The sequence below is a fragment of the Panthera pardus genome, unplaced genomic scaffold (genome assembly GCF_024362965.1).
Source record: "Panthera pardus isolate Hobbes unplaced genomic scaffold, ASM2436296v1 HiC_scaffold_1, whole genome shotgun sequence".
Taxonomy (NCBI): domain Eukaryota; kingdom Metazoa; phylum Chordata; class Mammalia; order Carnivora; family Felidae; genus Panthera; species Panthera pardus.
In genome coordinates, this window is record NW_026526654.1 from 73,851,029 (window position 1) to 73,867,288 (window position 16,260).

The 16,260-nt window shown below is 40.5% G+C and overlaps 1 protein-coding gene across 1 annotated transcript in view; it reads right to left on the minus strand.

Moving 5' to 3' along the window:
• The window catches only part of FREM2 (FRAS1 related extracellular matrix 2), a 169,734-nt gene that overhangs the window by 14,528 nt on the left and 138,946 nt on the right, over positions 1–16,260 (minus strand). The window contains exons 14-17 of the mRNA XM_019447696.2: positions 15,300–15,603; positions 12,513–12,644; positions 9,707–10,038; positions 651–843 (exon numbers count right to left, since the gene is read on the minus strand). Coding sequence (XP_019303241.2) covers positions 651–843; positions 9,707–10,038; positions 12,513–12,644; positions 15,300–15,603 — 961 coding nt within the window. The remainder of the gene's footprint in view (positions 1–650; positions 844–9,706; positions 10,039–12,512; positions 12,645–15,299; positions 15,604–16,260) is intronic.

Genomic DNA, 16,260 nt, shown 5'->3' on the forward strand with positions numbered 1-16,260 from the left:
AGCTAGTTAGTTGGGGAGCCAGAACGAGGATCCAAGATATCTCTCCTTCCTCCCTTCCTTCCTCCCTCCCTTCCTTCCTTCCTTCCTTCCTTCCCCTCTCTTCCTCCCTCCCTCCCTCCCTCCCTCCCTCCCTCCCTCCCTCCCTCCATCTTTCTTTCTTTCTTTCTTTCTTTTTCTTTCTTTCTTTCTTTCTTTCTTTCTTTCTTTCTTTCTTTCTTTCTTCTCCATGCCCCACATGGAGCCCAACAAGGGCTTGGACTTACAACCCTGAGATCAAGACCTGAGTTGAGATCAAGAGTCAGACACGTAAACAACTGAGCCACCCAGGCACTCCCTGAGCCAAGAGGTGCCATTTCTTATGTTCAACTGGAACTTCCTCTATGCATTTTCTAGAATCTAGGAAACATGTTGACTGTAAAATGAACTGTAAGGATTAAATATCCATGAAATATATATGTTATATTTAGCAGGCACATATTATGCAAAATTTGGGGGATTGATATGATTTAGTTTTTCCATGACGAAAGAATCTTAAAATATTTAATATAAAGTATGTTGAAGGTCACTTCCATTAGTTTAAGCTATAGTAAAAATTCCTCTTAAGTAATTCAAATGGGTAAGAAAACAAGTGTTCCAAATTATTAACCCACCTTGGAGTTCCGCTTCTGGTGGGCTGCCGATTCCATCATTCCACAAGATGGCAGTGTCATACACAAAAGTCAGACGGAGCTCTGACTTCAAGTCAAAATGTTGCCAGCCTCCTACCCCAACAGGAGAATGGAACACGTAGGAAACATACAGAGGCACTCGAAGGGTCACATAGGACTGTACTAGATTTAGGACCTGAAACAATAAAATTGTACCTATCAACATGATTCAAGGTTAATTAGAGGAGTCTAATTTTGTACAAGCTGTTGTCTCCACTCAGCTAAAGATTTTTAGTAGCCACTGAGGAAAGGAAGTGACAACATTTACACTACTGTCCCCTCACTTAATTATGGAGCAATTAAATAGTTGTTACTACAGTACCTTCCTTTGCAACAAAGGATATGCGGCAGAAATCTTGAAGGTGAATTCCATTGTTTTGAGCATATTATGCCTACACAGTCTTTTCTGTTTTATAACAGCTTTATTAAGATACAGTACACACACCATGTAATTCACCTATTAAAGTGGACAAACCCACAGTATTTAATATATTCAGGGAGAGGTGGAATTTTCAACACAGTCAATTTTAGGACATTTTCATCACCTCCAAAGGGAATCCCAAACCCATTAGAAGTCATTCTTTTATTCCCTCCTCCTCCAAATCTCTGGCAGCCACTAGCCCTATTTTCTGTCTCTATGTATTTGTCAATCCTGGACTTTTCATATAAATGGAATCATAACAATATGCGGTCTTTTGTGACAGGTTTCTTTCACTTATGTTTCCAAGGTGCATCCATGTCGCTGCACATGTCAATACTTTTATTTCTGAATAGCCTACTATTTTATGCATAAGCCACACATATTTAGCTGTTCATCAGTTGACGGTCATCTAGGTTACTTCCTGTTTTGAGTTATTATGAATAATACTGCTGTAAGATACTATTAAATTACTACATAAAGGAAGATAAAATAAAGCAGGAAAGACCTAGAAGCAAATATGTTTAGTAATGACATGTAACACTTAATATGTCTCAAAAATAATTGGTTGAGATGAAGTGAACTGCTTGGAATTTTACACTTTCCTTCTTCAGGTATTTTGCAGGTGGGCTAGGACTAATACAGGATAAACTAATATTTATTTACTGAGCCCCTAGGTTCACAATAAAAGCCATTTAATACTTTTAATCTCCCTCATAATTATATTTATATGTATGTGTGGATGGTTGGATGGATAGATGCTTGGATGGATGGATGGATGAGTCACTGGATGGATGGATTGATAGATGATGCATAGAAAAAGAGAGAGAGGAAAGTTAAGGCTCAAAGAAATACATTTCTCACAGAATTCTTTAAGCCTCCTCAGTGGCCCCTGCCATTACTGGAGCCCAGCCTTTGACCTGTGCTTTTCTACTCTATCACACCTCATCACATTCCAAACAAAGCTGAGGGCGGTCCTAAGATCACCTAACCAACGTTATCATACTTCAGTCTCAAAACAGCTTTGCAGAATAGCCGGGCAAATATCCTCTTCTACACAAGAGGAAACAGACTTCAGTCAGATCATACTCTTGAGAAGTTCCAGCTGGGCTTTCTGATACCACTCTTATTCTCCTTCCACGATGAATGGCAACAGGGATCATAGACATGTGTTGGTGAATAATATGAATCATGAGAGCAATAATTTATCACTTTATCATAGACTAAAAAATAAACTCCTTAAATCACAAAAATGATGATCTGAATTGCCAGCGAAAATATGTAAAAAGGAAACCATCATCCAAGCAAATGATTTGATTCCTAGCTGTGTAGTGGCTAGCATTCCCCATCATCTGCTAGCCCGGCCTGAGAAGAGGGGCCTTGCAACCAGAGTCCTTTGAGATTGTTTTTGTGAAGTGTCGATATCATTGCAGTTAATGAGAACTGGATCTTGCAGTGCAATTTTAATACTCAGTGTAAAGGAGAGTGATTAAGTCAATGTATATTCCACTGGAAGTTAAGATTAATATTTCATCCTGTGATTTTAATAAACTTTTAAAAATTAGGCTTTAGGCATGAGTTTCCAATTAAACTTTCTAGGTGCTAATCATTTTTGCCAATGTTATGTATCAAATGTTACTATCTTGGAGAGAACTACTCGCATTCACTTCCTACGAATAAGTTACTTGGCACAAAGCTCTCTAACTTTATTTTCTTTCATTGGTTCTTGTGGTAACTTAGAGTTTGGCCATTTCTGGACATGGAATCAGCATCTGACTGCCTTTTCTTGCTCATCACGGCCAGGTCTTCTGTGTCTGCTTAGAACCGCTGTCTGGAGTAACGGGAGCCAATGGAACAATGTCAATCACCCACATCACCTCCTGTTCATTCCAGAAAAACTGAAGAATGCAATGGGGTCAATTTGACTTCTGGACGTCATCTTTTTTTCTTTCAACGTTTTTTTTTTTTTTTTTATTTATTTTTGGGACAGAGAGAGACAGAGCATGAACGGGGGAGGGGCAGAGAGAGAGGGAGACACAGAATCGGAAACAGGCTCCAGGCTCCGAGCCATCAGCCCGGAGCCCGATGCGGGGCTCGAACTCACGGACCGCGATATCGTGACCTGGCTGAAGTCGGACGCTTAACCGACTGCGCCACCCAGGCGCCCCATGGACGTCATCTTAATGAGTACTTAATTTTCTTTCTGCCTGTATGACAGGGCTTTTTAAAGTGTTTATTTATATTAGAAGAAATACATCTGGTACATGCTCTTCAAGCAACTGTAACTTGACATAGGAGTTTATGGGTCTTTCCAGATGTTTTGAGTTTTTTCAACAAAATGAAATGATACTTTAACTTCCATATTTGAAAGGAAAATATAAAATGCAAATTCTCTGGAAAAGGTAACACTGATATCAATTTCCACCACCACTACTAAGTGGCTAATAATGGGCAGTAAGTATATATTTGGGGAGGTATTGTCAGCTGAAGGGACAAAGGAATTTCTGCTGGGCCATCAGATGGGTAGGAGAGGGAAATAACAGGAAAGAAGATGAATACTCTAAAAGAAAAATTATACTCAGAATGCTGTCTAAGGTGGGAACTAGAGTTGGGGTAAATCACAGTAGATTTAATTGTTCACTTATCTGGGGGGTGCCTGGGTGACTCAGTCGGTTAAACACCTGACTCTTGATTTCAGCTCAAGTCACGATCTCATGGTTTGTGGTGGGTTCGAGACCCATATTGGGCTCTGCACTGATGGCACAGAGCATGCTTGGGATTCTCTCTTTTTTTCTCTCTGCCTCTCCCCTGCGTGCACACACTCTCTCTCTCAAACAAAAAATTAAATAAACAAACTTAAATAAAAAAAAAAATCTTCACTTATTGGGGCATACAGCTTAAGCCATCCAACTTACATATTGCCTTATTGAAGTAGGCAGTATATATACGCACTGCTTCTTATAGAAGTTGGCAGTATAGGGGCGCCTGGGTGGCTCAGTCGGTTGGGCGACCGACTTCGGCTCAGGTCATGATCTCGCAGTCCGTGAGTTCGAGCCCTGCATCGGGCTCTGTGCTGACAGCTCGGAGCTTGGAGCCTGTTTCAGATTCTGTGTCTCCCTCTCTCTCTGACCCTCCCCCGTTCATGCTCTGTCTCTCTCTGTCTCAAAAATAAATAAACGTAAAAAAAAAAAAAAAAAAGAAGTTGGCAGTATATATTGTATTAACAAAACCTATCTAGATTTACTTTGTTCTTTTGCACCTTTTACTCAAGCAAGACTATATTCTACATGTGTTGAAATTAAGCCACGAAGAAGTCAATTGGCTTGCCCAAGATTATTCAGCACAATCAGCACGAACATTCAAGTATCCAGACCAGCACTATTCAATAAAAATATAATGTGAGCCACACATGTAATTTAAAATTTTCTAGTAGCCATACTTCAAAAAGTAAAGGGAGGGGCACCTGGGTGGCCCAGTGGGTTAAGCATCCGACTTTGGCCCAGGTCATGATCTCACGGTTCGTGAATTCAAGCCCCACATAGGGCTCTGAACTGACAGCTCAGAGCCTGGAGCCTGCTTCGGATTCCGTGTCTCCCACTCTCTCTGCCCCTCCCCTGCTCACACTCTGTCTCTCTCTCTCTCAAAAATAAACATTAAGAAAAAAAGTAAAGAGAAACATGCTAAACTAACTTTAAGAATAGTTTACTTAGTCCAGTATATCAAATATATTACATTTTAATATGTAGTCAATAAAAATTTATTTATTTATTTATTTATTTATTTATTTAAGATAGAGAGTATGTGTGTGTACATGGCAGGGGGGCAGTGGGGAGAGGCAGAGGGAGACAGAGAATTCCAAGCAGGCTCACGCTGTCAGTACAGAGCCCAACACGGGGCTCGATCTCAATGACCATGAGATCATGACCTGAATCAAAACCAAGAGTTGGATGCTTAACCATGTGGGCCACCCAGGCACCTCATGGTTTCTTTGGTTTTTTTTAAGTGAGAGTAATGTTAGTTCTGTGGAAAGCTGGGAAACTAAAAGCATCTAAAAAGAAAAATCTTGTTCATTAGTCTGTTATCATTGTGCACAGCCAAATTTTCTAGTTCTCTCCAATATACACACACATTTTTAATAGTAGCAATGTAATATCATTTATACTACCTTGTATATTGCTTTTTAACTTAATGTTGTTAGCATTTTCTCATGGCAAGGAAAATTCTTCAGGTACATGACTTTTGATGGCTATATAATATTCTTACCTTGTGGGTAACCATAACTATTCTATTATTGGTCATTTAGTTAATTTCTAATTCTATCATTGTAAATATCCCATAAAGTTATCCTAAATATTAAGGAATCTGTGGACCAGTATTGACCCTACCTCATTCCAGGGTCTCCCTTATGCATCTCTGATCTCATAAGACTTTAGAAAGTCTTGTATGTGGACACAAGCCTAGGCCTCTTTCTTCCAAGTGTTCCTGGATGTGTAGACTGCTAATACTACTAATCCCTTGGCTAAAGTTTCTAACTTGTTAAAACAATGATCTCCCCTGGGTAGCTAAGTACATGCTTTATTGAGACTTTAAGCTATTGAGATCGATAAGCCTTCTTTACACATTCACAAACACCACCATCTTGATGATGTAGACATATTTCTGGTAACAAAAGGAGCAATAGAAAGAAATTTCAATCCGTGGGAAATCCATACTAGTGGTAGTCAGATAACATTCTAACAATTCTACTTCAATTTTTAATCTTTGAAATAAGCACGAACCACATATCCCACAAAGGTGGGTAGGTACAAGATTGTAAAATATTTTTAAATGATCATTGTTTTCAACCTGTGTGGTTTAATTAAAAGACCTTGGGTAGGGGAGCCCGGGTGGCTCAGTCAGTCAAGTGTCAGACTCTTGGTTTTGGCTCAGATCATGATCTCATGGTTTTGTGAGTTTGAGCCCCGCATTGGGCTCTGTGCTGATGGTGTGGAGCCTGCTTGGGATTCTCTCTCTCTCTCTCTCTCTCTGCCCCTCCTCCACTCACACTGTCTCTATCTCTCTCAAAAATAAATGAATAAACTTTAAAAATGAAAAAAAAAGACGTTGGGTAAATAGTCTAATCAGTGCTTCCCAATATGGTAACCACTAGCCATGTGTGGCTACTGACCATTCAAAATGAGTCTAGTCAGAATTGAGATGTGTTGTGCATGAAAAATACACACCAGACTTCAAAGACAGTAGCAAAAAAAAGTAAAATATCTCGTTAAATATAATTTTAGAGGGGTGCCTAGGTGGCTTAGGCAGTTAAGCATCCAACTCTTGATTTTGGCTCAGGTCATGATCTCACAGTTGTGAGCTAAGTTTTGGATTTGTATAACTTTATCAGCAGGGAGCATAGACATAACTGGCATGCATTCTCATGACCATGGTTGGGCAGCATTTTGGTCCCAAGCACAGAGAAGTACATTTGCCTTTCTTGCAATTATATATGGGACCACATCCATTCCTGTCATTCACCCAATCAAATGGCATTTAATTCACTCAATTAAATGTCCAGATAAGAATCATGATGTGGTTAACAGCACAGGTTTACAAGTGAATTGAATTTGGGCCATTATTTGAATTCTCTTTGCTTCAGCCTTCTTATCTCTAATAAGGGGGAAAAATTCATATTTGTTTCATAATGTGAGGACAGAATTTGTGGAAATATGTATTTAGAAGAATGGCGGGCACAGAGTAGACATTAAATAATTGTTAGCTATTGCTATTATTATCGTTATTGTTATCGTTAGTACAATCATTAGGTATTTTCTCTTTTTCTCCAGAACTCAAAAGTAATGGGGAAAATTAGGGAAATATCTCAAAGAGCTACTATATTTCTTCTACTTTATATTTTCCTCTTCCTCACCTATATTTAAGTAATGTGTGTGTTGGGGGGAGGTGGGGAGAAGTAAAAGTTTAAGCCTAAGGAAGAAAGTAGGGGAAATGGGGATGAACATCTCTGAGCTCCCCTCTAAGAGAGTGATCAACATGTCTTATTAGATTGTATTAATGTTTAGTTTATACTGAGGCTTTTAAAATTTTATAACAAGATCCTGAAATTTCAATGATTTATACTGAATCTGGTCATCTCTATTTATGTTGATTGTGAGGGTGATACTATTAGATTTATTTTCAACAATTCTAAAGCAAAAAAACAAAAACAAAAAGCTTCTAAGAAGAAACTCCTATACGCATCTGGGCATCTTAGGAAGGTAATGCAAACCAGTTAAGAATTGGATGAGATAATTCTTATATTCCTAGTGTTAGGTACCAGAAGCCTTTCAGGGAGGTAAATCTTAACTTCAGCCTCCGGTTGCTAGCTTTCACCTAACGGAGCAGAACCACTGACAGCTGAACTACAGAAGCAGGGCAGTGGCTTTTCTGCCTGGCAGTGGTGATAGGAAGGAAAAAGCACTGAAGTTAAAAAATTAAATAGAGGAACTGTGATTTAAACACACACACACACACACACACACACACACACACACACACACAGCAAAGTATAGTCAATTTAGCTGAGCATTTTATGGTAAGATTTGGCTAGAGCTATGAACACATTAGAGGGACAGAATTTGCATTCAAAATGGCCTTGGGGCGAAGCGTATGACTTCAGGTCATGATCTCACAGTTCTGCATTGGATTTTGTGCTGATAGCCAGAGTCTGGAGCCTACTTTGGATTCTGTGTCTCCCTCTCTCTCTGCCCCTCCCCTGCTTGTGCTCTCTCTCTAAAATAAATAAATATTAAAAAAAATAATGTCCTTGAGACACTGAAGAAGTGGGCAGATGTAATAGGATAGGACTTCAGCGGGCAAGTGCAAGGTTTTCACTAGAGAAGGCTGTCTGGGTTGCAGATATAAAGGATCAAAAAATGCTGCCACTTTGCAGGAAAGATGGAAAACATTCTTGAGGGTGAAAATAAACTATAGCCTAGGTGAGACCCATAGAAAAGCTCCATGGTACTGAGTGAATGATAACAAGGAACTGGAACTAAAATGTAATCCTATTATATATCTAATTTTGTCTTTGCTGATAGATCCTGTGACTTATGCAAGATCCTGAGAGAAGAGCAACGAGAAAGAAAACCGGAATGATTGAATAACGGATTGGAAACAAGTTCTGTGAGTCCCAGCTGAAGGAACCAGGGATATTTGACCTATAAAGGAAAAGGCTGACGTAGATTTGTTAATATGAGCCTTGATTTTTATTCTGGGGGAAGACTTTTTTTCTTTCATGTTTCTTTCTGGTGGCAAAGATACACTGGGGAAGAGGCACCTCAAGAGGTAACACTTCCCGAGGGCTTAAGTAACTCACCCAGGGACACGAAGCTAGAAAACCTCAGAGCCAAATTTAGGTCTACATGTGCTAGTTTCTAATATCCATGCTCTTTCCAGCATTCCGTACTGTCTTCCTGTTGGTGTTTCGTGAATTTTTACTAATCCTTGCAAGTTTCTGAATATTGTGCTGCTTTCAGAGGAGATGGAGATAACGTCTCATTACCTGGGAGTCCAGTAGTCCCCAGATGTAATCAATGCTGCCCATTCCGCATCAACACTAGCTGAATGTGTCAGGTTTCACAGCTTCGCCTCAGGTTAAACTGATACTCTGTTGTCATTCACATTTCTAATGCAACCACATGTTTTATACTTTAACACCACAGGGATATAGGTCGGTCAAAATCCGGCCTCACCCTGGCGAAGTCTTGAGAGACATGATACATACGGGGTACCATTCAACACTTTAATGTGTAAGCCTGCTTATATAAACTCTTTGCTTAGTCCAGGTAGGACAGAGCATGGCTTTTAGTTCAAACACTCATTACACTTGTAAACTACACTCAACATATTTTAGATTCTCTATCATAACTGCCAACGGAGATCTTGCTTCTTTATCATTTTGACAACAACTTTGTTCATGATGATGAGGGTAGGGATTTTGTGTGTGTGTGTGTGTGTGTTGTGTATTTTATGTGTAAATGTCTGCGTAGTATGAAGAGGAGTCAATAAACACAGAGGAGGAATAACAGTAAGACTGTAATACAAATGCTTTTGACTATGTTAGTGATGGAGAAATGAAGCAGACTGGGAGGCAAAGGGGATTTGAAAACTAGGCAGAAGACGGGATAAAGGACAGAAAGATAGAAGGTGCAGGAAGGAAATAAGGAAGAAGAAAAACTGAACTCACCAGAGGATTGAAAATCCTCATCTTAGATGGTTTATGATACATTACAGACATCTGTATGTATACACAGTAAATGATAATGTATGCTCTGAAAAGAAATTAGCACTTGGAATTTTATAATATCAGAAGAGATTTGGACTTTATGGCAATAATTATACAGTGACCTTTTGATACAAAGACAATGATAATGATTCCAGAAGCAGAAGTGAATTTTCACCCCAGTCATGCGAGTGCCTCTTGTGCCTAATGAACTACCACCAAGATGGAAGCCTGGAGGTGGGCTTTAGTCCCAATCTGTATACTTGGACAGAACCAGCTGGCTTTTCCAGTGACCGAAGCTCAGATGTTCAAAATCCATACCTGTCCATCCGTCCCGATGGTGCCTCCACAGTCAGTCAGAAGTTCTGACATGTCATAGTAGCTAACAAACTCCCATAAGCAGGCCTCCAGGTTCAGGTTTCGATAGAAGCGTAAGGTACTGGAACCTCTGATAGACGAGCTGTACTGGTAAGGATGCGTCTCTCCAATTATTTCTGGATTTTTTGTAGCATCGGTCAAGAAACCATGGTGGGTCTTCACTTCGGTGTAGTCCAGAAGATTGGAGCACTGGTGGTTTCCAACTCTTGAGCCGTCAGGACTGAGGGTGAGCTCGAAGTTGGAAAGCTCTTTAGTGGAGATCACAGGGAGCATGCCTGCGAGGAAATGTAATCATGATGCCATTGTCACCAGCAAAGGGCTTAGAACACTCGTCATTTCTTCATCCTCCAGAAGACAAGTGTTATAAAATACTGTATGGCAGTGATTACTCTCAATGTGGTGTCCCAGATGTCCCCTGGAATTTTTCAGGAGATCTGTGATACTAAAACTATTCTCACAATGATTCTAAGGCATTATTTGACTTTCCCACCATTATTCTCTCACTAGTGTACCGTGGACTTCTTCAGAGGGTGGTCATCACACATTGCCACAGACTGAATGCAGAAGTAGATAAAAGAATTCAGCTGTCTGTCACTAAGCCAGACATTAAATATATTTTAGAAGTATAAGAAAACCAATAAATTTTTTGATTTATAAATGATAGTTTTTTTGTTTTTATTTCTTTTAATCTTTATTTTTGAGAGAGAGAGAGAGAGAGAGACAGAGCACGAGTAGGGGAGGAACAGAGAGAGAGGGAGACACAGGATCTGAAACAAGCTCCAGGCTCCGAGCTGTCAGCACAGAGCCTGACGCGGGGCGCAAACTCATGCACCGCGAGATCATGACCTGAGCTGAAGTCGGACACTCAACCGACCGAGCCACGCAAGTGCCCCAATTATAGTTATTTTTGTTAAAAGTATGTTTTTCATGCTAATATGTAACGGATTTGTTATTTTTCACTGAATGAAAATAACTCCTGAATTTTAACTTTAAATCTAGGCCATATTTACAGACATAACTCATAAAAACAGGAAGTCTATGAGATCCTAAATAGTTTTTAAGGACGTTCTGAGACCAAGAAGTTTAAAACTACCCCTATAAAATACAGGCCGAGGACTGGCAAACTTCTTCCATAAAGGGTCAAATAGTAAATATTTTAAAATTTGTGGGCCATCAGGTCTGTGTCACAACGGCTCGATGCTGCCATGGTAGATGGGAGGCTGCCACAGGAGACATGTAAAAGTATTAACAGAAGACTTTATCATGAACAATGGATTATAATTTCATGTAATTTTCACGCTCCATGAAATATTGTTCTTTTGGTTTTTTCCAAACATTTAAACATGTAAAACCATTCTTAGGTTGCAAGGTTGTTTGAAAAGAGGCAGCAAGCTGGATTTAGCACAGAGGCCACAGTTTGTTGAAGCCCGGTGTAAACAACGCAGCAAAGGACCATGAGAGAGGTGTTCTCCTGGAACCTTACCCACCTCTCGTTCTCAGATTCTAGAGCAGCCCTTGGCCTCACAAAAGAACTGGTCAGCTTCTACCATGCTCCTGGAAGAGCTGTGGCTATTGACCAATGCACACAATGCACAGTCAGTTCTGGGAGCAGCATGAGGGACCAGCCTTTCTATTAGGACTGTTATAGCTTGTTTTTCCCTGCTGGGTCCCTCCTTCCCTTCGCACCTTTGAGTCACATCTCCAACACGAGCCTAGAGATGGGCTGGGCGTACGTGGGTCCCTCACTATGCTGTAAAGTAAAGAGGTGCACATTCTTGCCCACCTATCTCCCACCAACACAAATGTGGGTTTGTAATAAGCAGGAAAAACACACTTACGTCTTTTTTTTTCTGAGAAAGAAAAATTCTACCTTATAGTTCCCAATACTGACCAGTTGTTTCCTCTCACCTAGCTACTTAAACTATAACTAACACACCAAGTGGTGAAATTAATATTAACAATTTATTTCAGGTATAAAGTCATTGACGGGAATAGAACTTGCAAATGTTTTCTGGGGGCGCCTGGGTGGCTCAGTCGGGTAAGCGTCCAACTTCAGCTCAGGTCATGATCTCACGGTTTGTGGGTTCGAGCCCCGCGTCGGGCTCTATGCTGACAGCTCAGAGCCTGGAGCCTGCTTCGGACTCTGTGTCTCCCTTTCTCTCTGCCCCTCCCCCACTCACGCTCTGTCTCTGTCTCTCAAAAGTAAATAAACGTTAAAAAAAAAAAAAAAAAAAAAAAGAAAACATTTTCTGAACTTGGGAAAATGTTCCCGGTGTGGATAAAGTTAATGACTCATAAATTCTGGCCACACTTTCTTATCTGGAGAAAATGAACACCATTTATAAATTGGATTTATAAAATTCCGGCTATGAAATAGCAAATACACACTGAAGGCTCAATGAGATGTCGAGATGCTTTACCGGAATTCCAAGTTTAAGATTAAGAGTTTTTAAGGATGGACATATTTGTGCCATTTCATAAAAACTAGCACATTAACCGAAGTTTCGCTCCATCGTGTTTGGACAATGTATTAAATTTATTTCATTTTAAAGAATGCGTAAATTGTCACACTTAAAAAAAACAGGATCGAGAGAAAACAGAAACACTTGAAAGAAGCAGAAGGACTCGACGGTCAAGTTGCACAACGAACATGTATTGCCTGTTTGGTGATTTCGACCACTCAGTGACATGAACCAGATACGGAGGAGCCCAAACCACTCCCGTGGCTTTGCTCACCCAAGCCACCTACCGTCTACGTGCGGCATCGTGACAGTGAGCTTGATAAGGTTTGTGTACTCTGGGTCCTCGGGGCCCGTGTAGCGCAGTTTAGCGGAGAATGGTTCTGCTCCCACCGTCCCTGGTACTCGGGGCTGACAAAGACCTCAGGGAAAAACGAACATGTTTATGCTAAAAGAAGAAAACAGACAACACCTACAGAATGTTTTTAAACTAGGCACCCTTACTTTTTAAGTAATAAAATTAAAAATTCTCTGTGGACCAAAGCATTGCTAAGAGCTATAAAAAAGCCGAAAACGCTGGAGTGAGAAGCAATCACAGCAGACAGTTTACTGGCTACTTCTTTACATGTTGGGTGTTTTATAAAGTTTGAGAAAAAAATCGTTATTGTTCAATGTTTAATTATTCTGTTTACTGTTCAATTGTTTAATACACTGGGCATTCATTCTAGGTTATAATTATATTTACAAAGTCATTTTAATATAAAAAGTGAAAGCCGACAGGAAAAAATAACTACAGTTTAATTACATGAATTGGATGTTTACCATAGAATAATATACTTACTGACTAGTCATAAAGCATCGGTATTGATAATCAAAGCAACTAAAAATGCACTCATCTTTAAAACAAAAAAACCTAAAGTCTCCTTAAAATTAGGGAACAAAATGTATACAGTAGAGTTTTCTCTATATATGTAACTTCTTATGGTATGTGTATTATGAATTATAATTTATAATATACATACTGATACAAAATATACTGATACTGAAATATGCAGACACGTACTGAAACACATGACGATATAAGATTGTTTTCTGTCTAACATCTATCTAGCTCTCAGTGATCCTCAAGAATGCTGACATGAAAATCTTCCTCCAATGTTTACTTTAAAAGAATTGTAATGTTTTCATTTTCGTAACATGGAACAGACAAAGATGCGGGGTTGTAATTTCAAGACAATTAGGCAATATATAATCTCTTTTCTATTTGTACAAAACAAAGGAAACAGACAAATATTTATTAAGATAGCAATAAAATCAAGGCAGTTGCCAGTATCTGGACTATTTTATTAAGAGGGGGACTCATTTTAAGGCAGTGTTTAATTTTTTTTTTTTCCCTTCTGGTACTAACATAACAGTTTGGTTTTTAGAGGAATTTAAAAACCATATATTTTAGGGGTGCCTGAGTGGCTCAGTTGGTTAAGCGTCTGACTTCAGCTCAAGTCATGATCTCGTGGTGAATTTGAGCCCTGTATCGGACTCTGTGCTGACAGCTTAGAGCCTGGAGCCTGCTTTAGATTCTGTATCTCCTTCTCTCTCTGCCCCTCACTTGCTCATGCTCTCTCTCTCTGTCTCAAAAATTAATAAAAACATTAAAAAAATTTAAAAACCGTATATTTTAATTCTAACAGAAGAGCATGTTTACTATATATGATATCAATAAATATTGATCCTAAGTATTAACTGTGGGAGGTGGTACATATAACATTTCTTTATGCAACAAATACACTTCTGAACCATTATATGCAAAGGAAGTTTTAGGAATAAAATCTTATAAACAAACTGTTACTTTCAATTTTTTTAATGTTTATTTATTTTTGAGAGTAACAGAGTGCGAGTTGGGGAAGGGCAGAGAGAGAGGGAGACACAGAATCCGAAGCAGGCTCCAGGCTCCAAGCTGTCAGCACAGAGCCCGACGCGGGGCTCGAACTCACGGATCACGAGAGTATGAGCCAAAGTCAGTCATCAACTGACTGAGCCACCCAGGCGCTCCACCAGACTGTTATTTTAAAAATCTAACTTAAAAGTTCTTCTCCAGAGTGCAAGATTAGTTTATAAAGTAGAGTTCCTGTCTTTTCAGTGTTGTCTCCAGCTACATCCTGTTCTTCACCTCCAATGTCTGGGCTTCGGCCCTGGAAACCTCCCCCCCCACCCCGTAATCACAGAGTGTGGACACCTGTACATCTCTCTCCACCTGCACCATCCCTCCTCGGGCCCCGGTCCCCAGCAAACTCCTACTTGTGCAGCAACCAGGTCATCGTATAGGAGCCACCGTGTCCAGATTCTCCCTAGTCTCCCTCTCACATGCTTCCCCATGTCTCTGTAGTTTCCGGATTATCCCATGATTTTTCAGCCTTCTATCAGTAATTGCTCATGCTTTTCTTTCTCTGCTGTTTCCAAGATTCAGCTTAAGCAGTTTTTCTTTGAGGAAACCTTTCCTGACCCACCCAGGGTAGAACGAATCACTTTTACTGTGCCTCGTCCAGACTAAAGTTAATCTTTGTCCCCGGCTTGAGTGAATTCCTCGAGAATAAGCATCTTGATCTCTTTTTCTCATCACCAGCAGAAAGTATGCATATGCCAGCCTAAAGTCTGGCATATAACAGGTGATCAAAACACGTGGAACAAATAAATACTTATTTTCTAATGAATATTTTTGTAAAAATGATGTCATTTTTTAAGTACTTGAAGAATATTTAGGCACCCGGGTGGCTCAGTTGGTTAAGCGTCCTACTCTCAATTTCGGCTCAGGTCACGCGCGATCTCGCGGTTCGTGAGTTCCAGCCCTGCGTCGGGCTTGGCACTGAGAACACGGAGGCTGCTTGGGATTTTCTTTCTCCCTCTTTTTCTGTCCCTTGTCTGCTCTCACTCTCTCTCTCAAAACAGATACATAAACTTAAAAAAAATTAAGTACTTAAAGAATATTAAGGAATGCATGGGGGCATTTGGGAGAACTAATAGCCAGGAATCAGACATTTGTGTATTTCACTGGTCGTCATGTGACAATGGCAGTGCAGTACCTTCTTCTCTGCTGATGGTTACGACAGGGCTCATCAGCTCCAGGCCCTCATTGCCATCGGCATTCACAGCACGAGCCGCACACTGCACCCTAGAGCCAGGCTGAAAGTATACGGAGTCTAAGGTGATCATCTTGGATGACGTAAAGAAGGTGTCAAAGTCCACTTCTCTCATGGGGCTGGTCACGCCATCAGGGCCAGCGGGAGCGCTAGTCAGCCATCGGTACCGGGTCAAGGTGTCGTTGATGTTCTCACTTGCACAAATGGAGCCTGTTTTGTCATAGTCTGAGTATTTAGGGTTGCAAGCCTGTGGGAGACAAGTGACTGTTAGGATCACGGCACAGAACAGTGTGGAAGTTCTGCCTCTCAAGCTCTCTATCCTAGTGTTTTCCCTGCTGCTTTTTGCCATTTCTACCTGCTATTCATGCAGCCGGCACATTTCTATTCTAGCCCTAACAGCGCGTGTGGACTCTGAGCTTCCATTTCAAATAGCTTACTGGGCGTTTCTACTCTAACTTGATGCCCGTAAGCTTGTTATGCTCTGCATCACCTCATGAATCTCCAAGATGCCGAATCATTCTTGTTCTCCCTCCCTCCCTCCCTCCTCTCTTTCATCTTGTCCCCTACTTCCGGTGGGTCGGTGAACTTGGTTGATTCTTCTTTTGCAATGTTTAAGCCGGTACCTTCCTTCCCATTCCCAGCACCACCTCGCAGCAGGCTGGGGGTCTTTCCGGGCAAGTGACACACTGCTGTGTGGGGACACTCCAACACAGTCCTCTTCTCCCGCCGTTCCTCTGCGCGAGAACCCCCTGCTACCCAAACGACGAAGTCCACGGTCCTTCGTATAACATGGAAAGACCTCTATAACTTGGCACCAAATTCTTACCTGCCTAGTTAATTTGATAAACATTTATTGTGTGCCTATTATACGTAGATCATTACACCTGGGCTGTGGTCATATAAA